The 20,097-nt window shown below is 33.8% G+C and overlaps 3 protein-coding genes across 3 annotated transcripts; 2 read left to right on the top strand and 1 right to left on the bottom strand.

The window, feature by feature from the left end:
* The first annotated feature begins 11,988 nt into the window (after positions 1 to 11,988).
* On the top strand, positions 11,989 to 13,348 carry mRF1 (mitochondrial translation release factor 1). The gene has a single exon (XM_073968031.1). It carries the CDS (start codon positions 12,082 to 12,084, stop codon positions 13,312 to 13,314), a length of 1,233 nt encoding a protein of 410 aa, XP_073824132.1. The 5' UTR covers positions 11,989 to 12,081; the 3' UTR covers positions 13,315 to 13,348.
* Ski6 (exosome complex component Ski6) lies at positions 13,336 to 14,198 on the bottom strand. Its single transcript, XM_073968032.1, has one exon. The coding sequence runs from the start codon at positions 14,107 to 14,109 to the stop codon at positions 13,360 to 13,362; it is 750 nt and encodes a 249-aa protein (XP_073824133.1). The 5' UTR covers positions 14,110 to 14,198; the 3' UTR covers positions 13,336 to 13,359.
* A 1,578-nt stretch (positions 14,199 to 15,776) lies between these two features.
* On the top strand, positions 15,777 to 16,830 carry LOC141394121 (uncharacterized). Its single transcript, XM_073968030.1, has 3 exons — positions 15,777 to 15,996; positions 16,052 to 16,196; positions 16,256 to 16,830. The coding sequence occupies exons 1-3, from the start codon at positions 15,867 to 15,869 to the stop codon at positions 16,740 to 16,742; spliced, it is 762 nt and encodes a 253-aa protein (XP_073824131.1). The 5' UTR covers positions 15,777 to 15,866; the 3' UTR covers positions 16,743 to 16,830.
* The last annotated feature ends 3,267 nt before the right edge of the window (positions 16,831 to 20,097 follow it).

The raw sequence follows: 20,097 nt of genomic DNA, 5'->3' as shown, positions 1-20,097 counted from the left end.
GGGGTGTTATGTTTCTGTTTTTCGGATCTGGCGGGTTACTCTGTATTGCCATGCGAAAGCAAATGCGATGCGAAAGTTAAATGCGTTAAGAGTACAATTTGGTACTCTGTATCACAAACGCAAACGCTTTCGCAAAATAAACTGAAAATATGGCAACGCTTTCGCAAAATAAACCGAATATATGGCAGCGCTGGCTGCACAATGTAAACTAACTAAACCAGAACTAAAAAGTTTTTACAATTTTTACGACTTTTACACATTTTACCCGAAAACCCGTTCCCGTACACAAAAAAGTTGTAAAATGTTCACTTCTCTTTAAACAAAAATGGCGCTCTCTTTAAAAACTTTTTACTCGACAGATTTTAGCGTGTAAAAAATAGTAACATGGTTGCCGGCGTCTGAGTGGCTGGTACGCCGACTTTGACATTTGTTCCAGTTTTTTTGACGTATTTTCCATTTTTCCGTTCCCGAACTATATCAAAAAACTTTTGTGTGAGAAAAAAAATTTACAGTTCTCTCTTTTACGAGTTTTGCTATTAAAAAGTACGGGAATGAAGCTGAAATATCAAAAAATTGTAAATAAAAACATTAAAAAAAATTGTTCGGTACGTGCGTTTTTAAAACTTCCTAATCGTTTATAACAAAAAAAATAATTATGGATTCGGTGGCGGAACGGATTACAAGGAGAACAAATTTGTTCGTCTCAATAAAGATGGGGTTATGTACATTTAAATGTATTGCAAAAACCAAAATTTGAAAATTTTTATTTTACTTGTTCGTTTATAGCAACAAATAATACGGTTTCTTGTGCAAATCTCTTGCTATTGGTCCTCGAAACAATATTCCATTTAAGTGTACAAAGTGTTTTTACGATTTATAAAAAATACAGTGAAAAATAGCATTGCCTACTACTTTGGGTGACAAATAAAGAATTTGGAACAAGTGTCGTTTAGAAGCACCTCTCGGATGGGTCTGAAATTGTTACCATATGTAGCCCTTGGTACCCTGATTATAACGATATTTAATTTTCCAGAGCTAAAGGCCTGAGTACATAAGCTACCTCGCCTGCTTTTGATCAAAGAATAAACAAAGATTTAAATACATTAAGATTGGAAAACTCAATTGTTAACATTTGTCAATAGATGGAGCTACGCTCTGTTGTTACGATATCATAACAACATTCTGTTAAGAAGTTAACCATTTCAGGCGTTTTTAAACGCCAAATTCATATTCAATGAACTGGAAACTGCTATAGAATACAATCCTGAGTCCAACTTTTTGCTTTTCTACAGTTTGTATAAGCCGATTTGCGCTTTAATGGGGTTTTTATCATTAACATACCCCTGTTGTTGGTAAAATGTTTATATACTTTGTTTCATAAACATTTGTGCATTATGCATCTTTTCCAGTCTTTACAGTTCTATGTCTTTGGAATAAAAAGGGCAGCCCAGTTCGAAATTTGCTCGGCCTTCTTTATTCTTTTATTTTTATTATGTCAGAAATGAAGCAGGAAAGCAAGGCAATCAGGCGAGGCAGCTTATGTACCTTTTCTTTTTTATTCTTTTATCAGAAGTAAGCAAGGTAAGCAGGCAAGGCAGCTTATGTACGCAGGCCTTAAGTCTATACTTCCCGAGATATGGGTCTTAACTTTTTTACTTGTATCACCATTATTACTACAACCTATGAAATATGGGACTCGACGAAGAGTACTTTCCAATGCCGCAAATAGTAAGTAATTTCATTTCATTTAAGCTGGGTACACATTAGGTGTGTTCGTTTACTCAACAATTTGTACAAATTTGTACAAGTTCAGTAACTTATTGTAATCGGCTAAGCTCTTTTGCATTGTACTGTAGAGTAAACGAACAACATCCAGTAACAATTTGTACATATTTTGGGTAAACGAACACACATATTGTCAGTTTTGAATGACAGCTTTGTTGTTGCTTGCTAGTGTGGCCGTTCATTTTTGTCATTCATCATGCAACCACAAAATATTTAGTGGTTGCTGGACGGTTGGACAGTTATCGATAATTGCAAAAATTCGTTATTCAAAACTGACAATGTGTACTGTACTTCATTCATCAATTGTAATATAAAAAAGCCAACATGGCCAATAACTTATATTATCTTACTACAATATCCCAACATTCAAGAACTTAAAAGTTAAGAATTAAAATAAAAAAATATATATGGCGAAAACCAAAAATGTTTTACAATCGATGAATCCGAGTTTCACCCATTCAGAATTCGCGAACTGTAAAATATTCTATATAGTATGATTCAAATTCTTTAAAATGAAGTGTTTTAGGAGAAATCCCATAAGGTCGACCATTAAAATTAATTTACGTGGAAGCTGTGTTGGCATCAATGTAGAAAAATAGGTAAAAATGGGTTGCAGCCAATAAGTTTTTTATGCTCCCTTCCGATTTATGGCGTACCCTTACATTTTATAGACATATGCCCAAAGAAAGACTCAAAGAATACCTCATGGGCATTATGATACTAGCGTATCATTTTTCGATATATCCACTGCATCCACCTAAAATTGATGCTGACATTTTGAAGCCGGAATTTCGGGGATTTTTGATTTTTTTTAATAATTCGGACGCGCAACAAGATAATATTCAAAACTCTTAATAGGATTATAGAACTCATGATTTTACGTCGTTTAATGCATATCTCAAGAGTTTGCTCCTTACAGCATCCTAGTAATTGCAGTCTAAAGGCCAATATTTGATGCGTGAATTTTTTTAAAAAACCTATTTTTTGCGTTTAAAATTTACAAATGCCATTCAATTTCTTTTGTATCCCGCGTGAATTTAGTTTTTTTACGCGACGGATCTGCTGAGACCTTCCGCGATCGAATCCTTCCGCTAAACCCGCGGATATAGATACAGTGACACAGAAAAGTATACATACACCCTACAAAAATGCTGTTTAGGCCCTTGATGACAAAATAACCATAATTACACAAATTTATTTTAATCTAATACGTATATTTAATACAATTAAAGAAATTGAATTTTCACAACACAGAAAAGTGTACATACACCCCAAGAAAATACGAGTATTATCGTAAAATTTATGGAATTAGTAGCAAAATTTATATATTTTTTAGTTTTGGCGAATGTATCTGGGTGTCTCAGATATATTTTAGAGAAAACAAATCATTTTTGGCGGTTTTATGCCGTTATTTAAGGTCGGACTTCCTGTATAGCACATTAAAGCTGACTCTTGCTTAACTCTCTGCGTTTTTAGGTATTGTACTTTAAAAAAAGCACAAAATTAGTTTCATATTGCAAATCTTGAGACCCAAGAAAGCTTTGGAGTTCTTATTGAGCAAAATATTTCTTCCCGGACGTCGGTTAATGCACGTTTTTCCTCAAATTTCTCAGGAAGTTAATATTTTCCGCGGAATTCCTGGCGCAAATTACATACAATATGCATTGAATTGCCCTGTACTATGGTCTGATACAATCCTTGGGCATTAATTGAATCAGAAATGTGACATATTTTGTTACAAACCTGTTCACAAAGCTTTTAAAGCAACAAAATATAAGCACTACCAAAAAAGCATGAAATTTGTACTGTGAACAACGTGGTTTTCGTATTATGATCATTACCGTTACAATAGGCGCGAAACGTTTCGTATAATTGTACATTTCTGAGTTAATTGATGCCCAAGGATTGTATCCGACAATATTACAAGGCAATTCAAGGCCATTTATATGTAATTTGCACCAAGATTTCCGCGGAATCTATTCACTTCCTGAGAAATCTGAGGGAAAACGTGCATTTACCGACGTTAAGGAAGGTATATTATGCACAAAAACAACTTCAAAGCTTTTTAGGGTCCCAAAATTTGCCATCTGATACGAATTTTGTGCTTTTTTATAAAGTACAATACCTAAAAACGCAAAAAATTAAGCAAGGGTCAGCTTTAACGAGGTATACAAACAATTTGACCCTAAAGAACGGCATTTGACACCCAAAAATTATTTTCTTTTCTCTAAAATATATCTCAGACGCCCAAAGACATTCGCAAAAACTAAAAAATGTATAAATTTTGGTACTAATTCCATAAATTTTACGATAATACTCGTATTTCCTTGGGGTGTATGTATACTTTTCTGTGTTGTAAAAATTGAATTTCTTTAATTGTATTAAATACACGTATTAGATTAAAATAAATTTGTGTAATTATGGTTATTTTGACACCAAGGAGCCACACAGTGCAGTTGTTGCTGTAAAAAACCCAACGATTTATCCAAAACTGCATTTTTGTAGGGTGTATGTATACTTTTCTGTGTCACTGTACCTTGGAAATACGAAAATCGGCAAAAATGTATTTTGACAAATCGGCGTATTAAACCGCGATTTTCTTTAAAATTGTTTACATAAATGGAATCCTTTATACGCGATTATAATATGTGCGAAAACGCGAGTCATAAATTACAGAGATTCGCGAGTAATATCGGTTTTTTACCAAAAATAGAATGTGTATTCACATCCGCGGTTCTTGAAGAATCTATTTGAAATATGTGTATATAGACTTATTTTTGATGGCTGCTACTGAAACCGGATGCGCATCAAAATCGTATGCAAATTGCGCGATTTTTGCCCACTTTAAGGTTTTTGGCATTGTGAGATGTAACTGACGGCACACAATGGCCGCTGAGAGAAACATCGAAATATGCATAAATATTGAAAGATATTGATTCGCTGTATCCAAAAACGGATGCGCATCAACTGATTTTAAGAAATCTCTAATAATAGGCTTTTTAATTTCCACATTTTTTGAATGATTGTAATTTCAATGTTAATCTTAATTTCCTATCCTTATAAGTTATCAAAGTAAGCAAGTAAGTAATCACGATGGTAAATTATATTTCTTGATGATTTTAGCGAAATAGTTGGAGAACTCCAAAATATTTTTTTTCTAATTTTTCGAATCAAACCAAAAATATATTTGCAACAATATAAAGGCCTGCGTACATAAGCTGCTCTGCCTGATTGTCTTGCTTTCCTGCTTCAATTTTGACATAATAAAAATAAAAGAATAAAGAAGGCCGAGGAAATTTCGAACTGGGTTGCCCTTTTCTTTTTTATTCTTTTATCAGAAGTAAGCAAGGTAAGCAGGCAAGGCAGCTTATGTACGCAGGCCTTAAGTTTTAATAAGTTGTTGTTGCTGTCATGGTATAAGTAAAGAGGTAGATTTAAATGAAAAAATCTATAGAACCCTTGTTTTTCTTGAATTCCTAAAACTTCAAAATAAAAGCAGCAAGTGGGTTTGTTTACAATGTATGAAAAAATGAATGAAGAGTTAAGTTTTCTCCACATAATCGAGTTGTGAATATGATAAACTGATTGTTTCAATGCAAATCTCACCAATTTCTTCCATACAAATGGTCTAAAAACAATTTTAAAAATCATTGAATTCGATTGTTTTTAAAATTGTTTGGCATAATATTCAAACACCACACACACATACACAGTTTGTTTATATTGTTTTGAAGTTTAAGGCATACTCGAATGAAAAAATTTAAATTGACATAAAGCTTTGGCTAACCTTTCTTATTAAACCATGGTTGCTGTAATATGCAATTTATGTACCCAATCTCCAGAAATTTGGTATCATATTTTTCTACGCATTGTCTAGATTCCGCAAATATTTTTTAATTTATTTTTTAAGGGTTTGTACGGACTCTGGGACAGGATAATTTGAATTTACTTAAATTTTTTTTTATTATTTGTTGATTTTCCGCTAAAATAATAATAAATTTAATAATTACACAGCAAAAAGTTTGCATCCGCGGATGCAGTTAAATTACTAGAACAATTGCCGCTGGAGTACATCTTTTCCTATGAATTCACCTATGAATTTTAAGAGCGCGCGCAGCTAGGATGCACTCCATTTTGCTTCCACGGCACACAGATAGCATGCACTCCATTTTCGATCCAAATCACAGCCTTTGATGTAGTGGATTGAATTTAAATGCAGTCTAGATATGCTATAAAATGCAAGCCATTGCAAAAATCCCAAACTAAATAAAATACATTGCTTATTCGTGTAAACAAGAATATTGACTTTATTACACTAATACGGCATTTTGTGACACCGCAACTGATATTGCTTCATCATCCAAATGGTTTTTCATTTTTCCTCCAACTCCAGTTCAGATTTCCAAAAAAAACTCTAACTCCACTTCAAAAATAATTTGCGTCTCGTGAATTACAGCAATGTTCGTATCTTTAGTTTGTATTTCTTTTTTTTAAACAAATTCTTATAATTTTAGACACTCTTTCTTGTATTCAGAAAAAAGACTGCGACTGTAGGGATCAAAAATTGGCTTGCTTGGCTAAGGATCTATAAGCGAGTGCTTCTAAAATGTATCGAGCGGAGTGCATTTTTCTTAACTCCGTGTGGACTGCATCGAAAGATGTATTGAAATCATAACTCTGCATTGCACTACTTCCAAACTTTTTTGCTGGGTATTTAAACAACTACGAACAGATTTGGAATGCTGTTAACGATTTATGCATACATTTTTTAATATTTTTCTTTATATGAGAATAAAAACCGCTAAAACTTTTGCGGGCCTCGTCCAATTTTGTGAACGCGAACAGATTTAAAACCAGAATTTTTTCTTAACCTCTATGTCAAAAGTTGTAGATGTGCTCGCAAATTTTTTTTTTAATTTTTTTTTTTCAAATGGAATTGCAAAGGATTTTTGTTTTACATTAATAAAAATATATGCATAAATACTATGCATACTATTATTAATGACTATCAACGGAATTCATGGAAATACAAATATAAATAGACTCCCAAATCATAGCCACTAACCACTGCACTTCACTTAACAATTGTTAAGAAAAGTGGAGGGGAGATTAGCAAGGGAGGTCCCTACACGAATAAATGCTAGGTTTCACTCAATCACTAGAGTGAACATAGAAGGTCTACAGGAATCAAACCCATAAAAAAGTAAAAAAAAAAAACCAAACAATATAAGCTCTGTTCCAGAACTAAAAAGTATTTACAATTTTTACCACTTTTACACATTTTGCGTTCCCGTACACAAAATTTATATGAAAATAGTTTACGACTTTTACAACTTTTACGACTTTTACCACTTTATAAAGTACGGGAACAGGCTAATAAATATGGCTCCGCAGCCATAAAAATCACATATATATGTATGTATACCCTGTAACTAGTGATTAGTAAACAAACATTAATCTACATTAATCTATTAGAGAGATGCTCAAAACACCTTCTTTTAAAAACAAACCTTCTCTTAAAAGCAAAATTACTTAGGTCAACAGGTAACTGATTCCAAAATCTTGCAACCCTAACAACAAAAGAATGCTCCCCTATCCACGTCGAAAATATAGGAAATGACAATTGAGGATTCGTAATGTATCGACTAAACACAAACTTATTAAAGAGGGGAGAGTTGACGTCCTTCATTATCCTATAGTGGCATAAAAGAAGGCGATATTCAACATACTTGTCAAAGGACAAGCCCAGAAATTTAACAACAAACTGCGAAACATGGTCACCACGCCGCAAACCAAATACTTAACGTACAATAGAATTAGCAATCTTACGAACACGCATTTGACAAGAATTAGCTCCAGAAGCAACCTCCAAACAGTAGTTTACATGAGACATCAACAACGACATAGCAACTTTCCGCCTAACATTAAGGGGTAAATATGCTTGGAGACTATAAAGCCTCCTAAGCTGAAAGCGAACACGAGACAACAGAACATCAATATGCGTTACAAAACTAAGATTGGAATCGATGATTACACCCAAGTACCGAATTTTACCAACAACATTAACAAGAGAAGAACTCACACAGGTATTAGGAATTACAGTATTAACAGGCGCATTAAAAACAACAGCTTCAGTTTAATCCCAGTTGATAGCCAAACCATTAGAGGAGATCCACAGTTATAGGGATTGTAGCACAGAGTTTGCTAAATTCTCCAGATTCGAGAGATTTACACTCCTGAAGAAAACATGGATGTCATCCGCATACATAAAAATACTACAGCCAGAACCCGAAATTGAATACACAATGTCATCAATAAACATTATAAACAACAGGGGCCCAAGCACCGAGACCTGCGGGACACCACACCGAACATCACTAACATCAGACCGAACACTCCTATGCTCCACAAACTGGGATCTTCCCACTAGATACGAAGAAATCAACCTACAGGCAGAAAGAGAAAAACCAAACTTATGCCTCAACTTGTGGAGCAGAAGGCCATGATCAACGGAATCAAAGCCCTTGGACAAATCAAGACCAACAAGTAAACCAAGATCAGAACCATTAAAAACATCGCGAATAAGATCGGTGAGGCATAACAGATGTAAAGTAATTGTAATTTGATTTTTTTAATAATAATATATTAAATTATTATACGTCAACATTTTAACAACATTTCCCATGGGATATTTATTTATTCATTTCCCAACAAAAGTTTGCATCCGCGGATGCATTTGAATCACTACAGGTGTACAGTACATTTGCTCTTGGAGTACATCTTTTCCTATGAATTCACTTATGAATTTTACAAGACAGCGCGCAGCTAGGATGCACTCTATTTTGCTTCCACAGCACAGCTAGGATGCACTCCGGTTTCGATCCAAATCACAGCTTTTGATGTAGTCGTTTGGATTGAATTTAAAGGCACTCTTCCAAACTTCCAAAATTTTTTTGCTGGGTTATTGCGATTAAGGCTTTTAAGCCAATGAACATCGCAATGCGCAAAACTACTACAAAATCATATTCTGCATAACAAAAAATCTTAAAACAATTATTAACCCTTCGTTGGACACCCATATTGTTTGTCACATTCGTAACACCTGAGTCTGGCCAGACCCATATAATTATTTATATTTTTTTAGTAAACTTGATTAACGTTTTCATATAAAAAGTTGTAGAATATGTTTTAAGGACCCTGATATTTAATAAATAATCCTTATTTGCCAAAAAACATGCCGAAAAACTATAAATTTAAATTATATTAGTTGTGTCTTTTTACGTGATAATTAGTAATAATTATTACTAATGTTGCAGATTTTGACAGTTGTATAAAGTAAAAGTTGCTGAAAAAATGTTTCAGCAACATTTAGTAAGTAAAGAGACACACTTATTGTCAACCGGACATATGCCTATTAAGTAAAAAATTCGTAGTTTTCTTGTCTCTATGCTCCTATTTATATTTCATTTTGACTCAAGAGGTAAATAAAGGCATATATCCTAAGGATTTTCTTATAATTCATATGGAGATTCCTATATTCGGACCTATCCACCCCACAAAAAGTGCAAAAAAGCTAAGCAATGGGTTCTATTAGTCCAGTTATCTGTATAATTATCTAGGACACAATTGTTGCCATAGTTGCAAGGGATTTTTTTAGGTTGTGGTAAATTCACTGATTTCAAACCCTTATCCTGCTTTTGCGACCTTTTTATGGATGAAATGCGACAAATTTTATATGTAAAAGGGTATTCATTTTGTCAAATAATGTTGGTAATGATAAGTTTACATTTACGAAATCCACTCGATTTCATCTGTCAATTCCATAGCTCAAACGTCAAATGAAATCTTTTCTGGTGATCCTGTTGACTTCATGTTTCCTTTATTTGAAAGGTAAGAAAATTTCATGAAGCTACCCGGAATCTCAGGTTCATAGCTTTATCGTAACCCAGTTTAAAATGCAAAATAAAATTAAAAAGGCCTGGGGCTCAATTCTTGTTCTATGAAAATTTGAAATGAAAACTTTTATAAAGGAAATAAATGTCAAATGAAAAAAATTATAAAGAAAATATCTTTCATTTCAAATTTTCATAGAACGAGAATCCAGCCCCTGACCAGACTCTGGGGTCCAACGGATGGTTAAGTAATTAAAAAATTAAGTAATTTAAAATTTTTAAGCAAAAACAAAATATAGTATAGGCTCCCCAGCCATGAATAAATCAATAAATATACAACCCAGCAAAAAAAATTGGAAGTTGTGCCATTGGAGTTATGATTTCACAACATCTTTCGATGTAGTCCAACAGAGTTATGAAAAATGCACTGCGTTCGATACATTTTTGGTCTGTTCCAGTATGCAAGAATCTACTAATTTTTACTATTTTTTTCGATAACATAAAGGAAAAAATGTTATCGTAGTAAAAAGTCGTAGCTTCTTGCAGGTTCTGGAACAGAGCATTTATAAGCAGTTGCTGTAGAGATCCCTACAGAAAAAACCAGTTGGTTGATCCCTACACATTTCTTCAAAAGACAAACAAGAGTGTATACATTTCGGAGAATTTGTTATAAAATAAAGAAATAAAAACTTAAGTTGCGAACATTTTTGCGGTAATTCACGAGACGGAAATTTTTAATGGAGCGGAGTTGGAGTCCGTATCGAAAGCTGAACTAGTGATGGGAAGGCAGCATAAAAAACCTTTTGGATGATGAAGCAAAATCAGATGCACTTGGATTAATTGGAGAACGGGGAAAGTAAACTCAAATGTGATTGAATTTAACGGAAACTTTTTTAATTTGTGTTTATATAATAAATATAATAAAGTTCTTTGAGTTCTTGTTTTACACAAATAATAAATGCCTTTTATTTATTTTGGGATATTTCGCAATGGCTTGCATTTTTATTGCATCTTTGGATTGATTAAAAACACAATCCGAAGAGTGCCTTTAAATTCAATCCAAACGACAACATCAAAACTTGTGATTTGGATCGAAAACGGAAGTGGAAGCAAAATGGAGTGCATCCTAGCTGCGCGCTCTCTTGTAAAATTCATAAGTGAATTCATAGGAAAATATGTACTCCAACGGCAAATGTACTGTACACTTGTAGTGATTCAACTGCCTCCGTGGATGCAAACTTTTTGCTGGGCAAATTACATCTATTGCTGGTGGTTAAAAAACGATCAAATCAATCCCAGAGCAAACAGACGCAATATAAATGACGAAAACAACAGAAAACCAAATTTTGTCGTGCAGAAGGAATTACATATGGGAGAAAAAGCAGTGACTGTTGCTATACATAACATGTATAAAACTTACCGTGTAGAAACTAGAGTTGTACAATCTAGTTCATTTGAAAGATCTAGTTCAATAGTTCAGCTCTTTTAACTGAACTAGTTCAGTAATCTAGTTCATAGTTCACTATCCAGTTCAATCATTTGGATCATAATCGTTCAATCAAACGCATACATACAACATACACCAAATAGGAACAAACAATAGAATAATATAATTTAACTACAGCTCTGTTCCAGAACTAAAAAGTTTTTACAATTTTTACCACTTTTACACATTTTGCGTTCAAGTACACAAAATTTATATGAAAATCGTTTACGACTTTTACGACTTTTAACACTTTATAAAGTACGGGAACAGGCCATACACCAGAACAAAAATATTACATTTACTTTTTTTATTCCATTAACAAAGAAAGATTAAGTTGGTATTAATTAATAAAAGACATCTTTTATTTAGGTGGCTGGCAAAAATCTTATGTTGTGTGTGTGTAAAAACTATCAATGCGAAAAAGCTTTGTGCGTGTGTGTATTTTTGGGAATATGTGGAATTGGTTGTGTTTTTAAAGAAATCTTCTCTTTCGAACACCTATTCATTGTACATTTATCCAAAACGTAAACAAACTCATCACATTACGAAGGCATCGCTTAACACTGCCGACGGCGTAACTTTATGCAAATGGGATTGTGAATCGTTCGTTCCTTGATCGTACGGTCGCCGACTGATTATAGTTCAGTGAACTATTGAACTATAATGAACTATATCGACTGATCTATTTCATACGCTCTATTCAATGACTCGTTCAATTGAACTAGTTCGTTCATGAACTATACAACTCTAGTGGAAACCCCATTAGGGTTTCACACAATTAATTCACAATAGCAATGAATTTGACAGATCGGGTGAAATCAGCTGGCCAAATGGCACATATGACCCTGGTTGTTTATATATTTACCATATATTCTTCCATTCGCTCGCTTTACCTATTACAAAACAAAAAAGAAAAAAATGATTTTAAAAATATTTTCTAAATTAAGGCACACACGTTCAATAAATTCATGTGCATTAAAGTTGACACCTGCATTTAATGTTCCATCTAGTGCCGATTGTCGTCAATTCTCCGCAGCCAGTTCACCGAACACATTGGATTTTCAAAATGAGAAACTGCAACAGCTTCTGGAATCTTTACGAATAGAATTCTACGACTTACGTGTTAACTCATCCGGTGGTCAAAAGGAATATCAGCGTATGAATCAATTATCTGATATTGTTAAAATGCTGGAACAGCATAGAGCTCTACAAGGCAATATGACATCAAAGGAAGAAATAGAAGCAGAAAAAGACGGTGATATGCGTCAATTAATCGAAGAGGAGAACCAAGTATATGCCGAATTGATGAAAAAAACGGAATCGGAATTGCTAACGAAAATGCTACTTCTTGCCGACAGTGATTATTATCCATCATTGATTTTTGAAGTTAATGCTGGAGCAGGTGGTCAAGAAGCCATGCTGTTCGCAAGAGAATTGTATGACATGTACATAAATTACTTTGATAATAATGGCTGGGATTATGATGTGCTAGCTGAAGATGTTACCGATATTGGTGGTCTGCGACACGCCAATGTTATAGTCAATGATGATCAGGCTTATCAGACGATATGTTATGAAGCTGGAGTACATCGGGTTCAACGTGTGCCGGCAACTGAAAAATCTGGACGAATTCATACGAGTACGGCTTCAATAGCCGTTATACCAAGGCCAGCCGATATAAATGTTGTTATTGCAGAGAAAGACTTGAAGATTGAAACGAAGAGAGCCAGTGGTGCTGGTGGTCAACATGTTAATACCACGGATTCAGCAGTTCGAATTGTACATTTACCTTCCGGAATTGCGGTGGAAAGTCAATCAGAACGATCACAAATTAAAAATAGGGAAATTGCTCTCAAAAGGCTTAAAGCAAAATTGGAACAAATACAATTGGAATCGGCCGAGGCTTCAACAAGGGCAACACGAAGAGCCCAACAAGGCAATTTAGATAGAAATGAAAAGATACGCACCTACAACTTTGTCCAAGATCGTATCACGGATCATCGTATACAAGGCGGCACTGTACATAATCTTAAAGAATATCTTCAAGGTGGCGATCATTTACACAATCTTATGCAGAAAGTGGCAATTGAATGTCGTAAGAAGAAATTAGCGGAAATGGTAGAGAATTGGAAAATGCCTGATACAAAGTAGTCAAATAAAAAAGATAGGAAATTGAATAACTTGTATATGTTAATTTTATTTAGCTATATTACTCCAATCACCAGCAGATCCCATTTGCATTAAATGCTGGCGTACGGCAGTTTCCATTATTGCTTGTATTTCACGGCAACCCGCCAATGCCTGTTCGATAACCTTCGGTAAATTGTCCAAATGGAAACGTTGTGTCATTTCCATAAATGCAATTTTATTAGATGTTGGCAACGAGGCAACTGTAAGTGTTGGTCCTCCAGAAATTTCTTCGTGATTAGAAACATCAGTCAATGGAATGTTGTTCTTGCTCAATGATGCGGTGCACGCAACAACATATTCCTTGAGACATATACCAGCATCTACCAATGCCAACGTAGCTGCATTTAAAGCCACAGCATAATTAGCTCCATCAGCTTGCATTACTTCAACGTAAACGTCAATTTGGGATCTAGGATATAATTCCGTTTTTATAGCGGCACGTAAAGCTTGTCTCAAGTACAGGGTAATTTCCTGAGATTTTCTGTCTCCTCGTGGTCGCTTTTTCCGCTCTGCAGTTGAAAATGTTGCCATACTATATTGACAGTTAATGACTACTTCATTTATGTCCATCTTCTTGTTTTGTGCCTGGTGTGGTCCATAAACAGCGGCTAACACCTTGGTGTTGCCTTGCTCTAAATAAGCACTACCATCAGGTTGTTCAAAAACTCCCAATTTGCATTTGATTCTGCGCAACTCGTGTGGCCGACGACCGTCTAAACGAAGTCCTTGTTCACTTAACAAATCAAAGTTGGACATACTTTCTTGGGATTACTACCGCGTGTTCCACAATCCCCTTCGAAAAAATATTGTTTTGTTTACATGTCGTGTTATAAGGTTAGTGAAGACGTAACGAACTAGTTCCAAGGAACTATTCCGAATAAGGTACTATTGGAACTAGAGCTGGCAAAAATCTATGGCACTATCGATAATATCGATTGTTATTTAAGAATTCAATATCGATAGATAGTTTTGTCTATCGATATTATCGGAATAAAAACCCCTAACCTGAAATCCATTGAAATACAGTTGAACCTCGATTATCCGGGAACCTCTATTATCCGTGATAGAAAAGAAATATTATACTTTTTTCCATTTATTCTATTTTTCGTTATAAACTTCATTGCCGGGAGTAAAAACACACTTTCCAATTAATTTGATAAAGCAAACAAACGGTAAACAAACGAAAACTGCAAATTCTCCCGTATTACACAATTTGTGTATTTATGGTATCACAAAAACCATGGGACAAAGTCAATTCAGATGCATCTGATGATGATGATATTACGTATCCTTCTAAAATTTGGTAGATTACCGTAACAAATTCAATAAAAATTGCAGATTTTCGTATTATTGTACAATATTATGCCATTTTTACTCAAAAATATGTTCAAAAACTGCATGAAAGCGTTGCCTCCATTATCCGGGAAAATCGATTATCCGTAATGCCTTCGGTCCCGACCATGACGGATAACCGAGGTCCGACTGTAAATAGAAATTTCGCTGCTTTTCGGTTATGTGTGTGTAAGAAAGTAAGTCCGTAGTCACACGTAAAAATTTTTCGGTAAAATAAAATGTATTTTTTTACATTTTTTATAAAATAAAAGCATTTGTTTATTCTCCTTTACACTTCTGTGAACTACTTTTTGCATAATTTCAAGAAAATCATTAGGTCTGTACGATAACCCAAAAGTTTGTACAAATTTGTAACAACTTTTACAAAATGCTGTTCGATAACAAACTTGTAAAGTAAAAGAGAGCGAATTTGGAGAGAATTGTGAGAGAATTTTGGAGAGTTTTGGAGACTTTTGTTACTGAGAACTTACAAGTTTTTGCAAGCAACATTTTCCTTGTAAGAATTTGCAAGTTTGATCAGCTGATTTAAATTTAAATTCGAATGTTTTGTGGCGGACTTTGCAATTCTTGGCAAAAACATAAATAAACATTTGGTTATTAAAATAATTACAAGATAAAAAATAAAAGAGATAACTAAACAAATTATGGAAAACGACTTATTTTGTACTTTGTGATGATTGTTTTATTTCTAAGGTATCAAATCCCAGCAAAAAGCGGCGCATCCATGGAGTAGGAGGAACACTATGTGGACGGCCAGCCGTTAATTTATGATATGGAAAGAGAATTATTTTTGTGGCAATGGATAATCAAACAATTTTCGTATACAATCTTCGATTGTTAAATTAAATCTTATCCGCCAAACTTCTTGTTTGTCAAATCGGCTGACTTCTTACAAGTTTTTGCAAATTGTTGTTCGATAACATTCTGCAAAGTTTTAGCTTCGAGAGAGTAAAATAAGTTACTGAGAACTTGCTGAGTACTTGCAAGTACTTTTTACTTGCGAAGTTATCGTACAGACTTAATGTAAACATGTCGTATTTCTTTTCTACGAATCCCTGTCCGCCAGTGTAAAACATGTTTTACAGTCAATTTACAAATCCCTAACACCAAACAAAAATACTCTATTTCAAATAGAAATAATTTGTTTTGCTATTTTCAAAATGGAATTTCAACTTATTGAATATGTTAAACAAAATCCAGTTTTGTACGATCGAAAATATCGTAGTCTTCAATATCGAGAAGAAAAAATACGTAAATGGAATGAAATTGCAAAGGCTTTACGCAGAGACCGTAAGTAACAACGTAAATAATAAACAATAGAAATAAAAAACTATTGAATCTTCAGCTAATTTTGTGCGACTGAAATGGAAAAGCTTGCGTGATACTTACAGACGTAGATTGCTACGAAAGGAGGGTGAAGATGATGATGCACCCACAAAATCTTGGAAATATAATGAACCTCTAAGTTTTTTAAAAGGCCAATATCCAGAGTGAGTAGAGAAGTGTTCCTCCCAAATAAATCCGCATTAATATTAATGTACATTTCTAGTAATACAGAGTCAACGGATATGAGATTGGAAGATGATGAAGAATTACAATTAGATTTAGAAGAACAGTTACAGGAAGAATTTTTACACGATGAAGCGGATATAGTTGAAGAGGATGTCATTGTTTCCAATGAACCTGATTTTGAAGTGGAAAATTTTAACCTGAACGAATATCTAAAGAAATTCGATGTATCTAACAATAATGCAAATACCACAAATGCTGAGGAGCAACCAAAAAAGCGACGTCTTGATAAAGACACAATAATTAGTGAAGCTGCTCAGGAGATGTCATCACTATTGCAATGTGCTAAGCAGCATTTTACTCCGCCATCAGCCACACAAATATTCTTCAATTCCATAGCACTTCAGGTGGAAGAGGCGAATTTACCACCTATAGATTTAATGCGGCTACAACAAAGAGTATTGGAAGCAGTCACGCAGGAAATCGTGATGTCCCAAGATGGTGCAACCTATATTATTCAAACGTAAAATATTTAAATATGTTGAACATTAATTTAATAACTTATTCGTATACAATATTTAGAAACCAAAAATATATTTTATGTTTATAACTTTACGCAAATTTTGTGGGTTTATACACTCCTTTTCACCAAGTTGCTGATGCACATCAAGTTTTGAAGGTACATCAAGGCGAAACTTGAACTAGATTTTTACGTAAAACAGCCGATGGTTTGTGATGTGTTACAAGGCCAAGAAAGGCTTTAACCTTACGATTTTTTGGGATGTAACTGCATATTTTCTATCTCTTGAAAGTCATTTAGGTCTCATTGACCAATTTCAAGAAAATTAAGGGCGGTTTAGCCGTAATTTTTCAGGAGATTCCTCTACCTTCCCTCCCATTTCTTGGTTTTGGCTGGCTTATGTGTTTCACGAAATCTTTTATTTCTATATTTTCGTGACTTTTGCACATTATTTCCACTATATTCGACTAAATATTCAAAAATAAGCAAAATTTCCTTTTATTTCTGTTGTTTTTGTAATGAAATATGTCCAGTTTTCTCTTTTCCGGGATAGCGCTTTTCCTTAGCGCTAAACTTTAATAATTTGCTATAAAATATAATATTTTTGCACACAGGAACAATAATCTGTTCGCAATTATTAAAACGTATGCTAATATTGCAGAAAAAAGTTCGATAATGACCTGTTTTTGGCAAAATATTTAACAAAAGTTAGTCCATATTTATATTATACCCCGGTTACACTATTGAAGGTTAACCCACTGGGTTAATCTTTGCTGGTTACACTTAGCTTTTCGAGGATATAAACTGTCAGCTGGGGCCTAATTATGTGATTCGATATCGAGTTGTTTCGACCCAAAGACATAAATACAACAAGATAAGACATTTTGTTTGCTATCATTCTTCAGTGAATGGCTTTTGAATTTAACATAATGTTATATCACGATATGGTGATATAACATTTTTTTCTTTTATACATTTTTACGTATTTAACCGAATTTACCGATCCAATTGACATAGAATTATTCTTGAATAGATCCTTGAATTCATAAATTTCGTTTCTGATGCCATTACATGAAATGTTCCTCCTTGGTTGCGATTTTGAATTAACTGCAACCTGTTAAGGGTAATCCCAGCAAAATGTTCGATGCCAAAGATGACATTCAATCATGGGTGCAAGTGATCTAGCATGTCATCTTTTTAGCATCTTCATCGATGAATTTTATATGAGCGTGGACCCCAAAAGATGACGTTCTTTTCTGGATCCTAAGCATGTCATTTTAACCAATGCGTTGACATGTCATTTCCACCAATGCCCTTGGCATGAAATTTTCATGTCTTGTTTGGAAAATGGAAATGCTGTATTGAAATATGGTTTTCATGAAAAACAAAACTCTTTATTAATTCAAACGAATTCATGAAATAGCTACAATTAATTTATCAGTTTAGTTTTTCAAAAGTTTACATCCAAAATTGCAATGTAATCACCACCGCTGCAACGTAAAAGATTACTTCCTCCGTTCTCCGCAACTGATATTCTTTCATCTTACAAAAGGTTTTTTCAATTATCTTCCCATCACCAGTTCAGATTTCAACATGGACTCCAAATGCACTCCTTTAAGTATTTTTATTTCGTAAATTACTTTTATTTTATAATTTTGTTATTTTATAACAACATTTTGGTAATTTATACTCTTTTGTTTAGTGTAGGGATCTACAACCCGGTTTGCTTTAGGGATCTCTAAGAACAAAATGTAACGAACGGGGAGGAGAGACTTTTTATGGAAAATACCATTTATACATAATTAATTTATTTTTAATTGTTTCTTTCCAAAAGTAGTTTCTTCTTTATTTTCAGATTCTTGTTCCTTTTCGTTTCGGACTTTTTTTCAAATTCCAAGAAGCGAGATTTGATTGATTTCATTCTATGTCAGATTTAGAACAGACAAGGGAACTTTTAAAATAGCAATGTGTGCAGTCCGATTCTATTTTTAGCTCGATGGTTGGGACTTCATATAATACCAATTGTTTAGAAGTTTTAGTTGTTTGATATACAGGAAATGTAAGACAATATCATGACGACATTTCTAACAACTTTGGTCTGTTCCAGAAACTGCAAGAATCTACTTATTTTTACTACGATAACAATTTTTCCTTTATGTTATCGGAAAAAATAGTAAAAATTAGTAGATTTTTGCAGTACAGGAACATACCAAAATGAAAATAAACAGGTGTGTAAATAAAAACACAAACATCATCTCTATTGGATCGATGGAATGGGTACAAATGCTGATGAAAAGATCGGATCTTTCACGACTTCCTTTGCATTGGTTCAAATCCTAATGAAAAGATCGGATCTTTCACGACTTCCTTTGAACCAATGCAAAAGATGCCATGAAATCACGTCATCGCAAAGAACCCCTTCCGTCAAATTTTGCTGGGATGTTTTATATACAAAGTTTCGTAAACATTTTTTTGTTGCATGCATTTTGTCTAGTCTTAGTTGTATTTATGTCTTTGTTCGACCTGAGTACTCAAAGTTGGGATGACAACACTCGTTATCGAGTAAAATTATCGAATAATTGAGCATAACTTTGCGAGTAATTTCTCGAGGCCAAATTGCCTATCGTAAACAAATAAAATGAAAGATTTTTTATTGTCTTTTTGTTTAAAATGTAAAAATTGTTGTTTGTTGTCGTTTTATAGAAGAAAAACGATGTTAGTAAATAATTGGCAGCATTTTTTAGACAATATAACAAGAGAAATTGCGAAAAGTCCTTTGTAGTCGTTTTTAGAAATTGTGATAAATTTAGAATCGAAATGCAAGCAATCATTAAGTCGATGGTCAGACTAGCACCATTTCAACATGGCGACGTCAAGTTTATAGGCGAGGGGTATGAAGTAGTGAAACCCATGTACATGGTTTTCTGTGTTTGTTGTGTTGCCTCTTCTTGTCGTTCGTTGCAAGATTTTTTCTTCAATTTTCTTTCATTGTGATTTTCTCAAGCCAACGTTAACAACGAAACAAGCATAAAAAGATTTAACAAAAACATTTTATTAATGAAATAGACAAGATTTAGCTATTACTATTAATTTAATTATTAATGTTAATTATTTTGTGTTGTTGTTTAGTTTATTTATATATGTTTGCTTTGTTTTTTGGTATGAGAAACACAACAAATGCGAATAGTAAAATAAAGGGACACGAAAAAATCTTAAATTTCACGTTAACGTGTGTGGACACTAACGAAACTTGAAAAGAAACTTTAACGAAATTGGTTTCAAGAAACCTTGCTAGTCTGACCATCGACTAACCAATAGTTTTGCAGTCATTAAAAAATGTTGAAAAATAAGCATTTTTGCAA

This window comes from Musca autumnalis, unplaced genomic scaffold (genome assembly GCF_047663935.1).
Source record: "Musca autumnalis isolate F117 unplaced genomic scaffold, ASM4766393v1 scaffold_2, whole genome shotgun sequence".
Taxonomy (NCBI): Eukaryota; Metazoa; Arthropoda; class Insecta; order Diptera; family Muscidae; genus Musca; species Musca autumnalis.
This window is presented reverse-complemented; position numbering and strand designations above follow the sequence as displayed.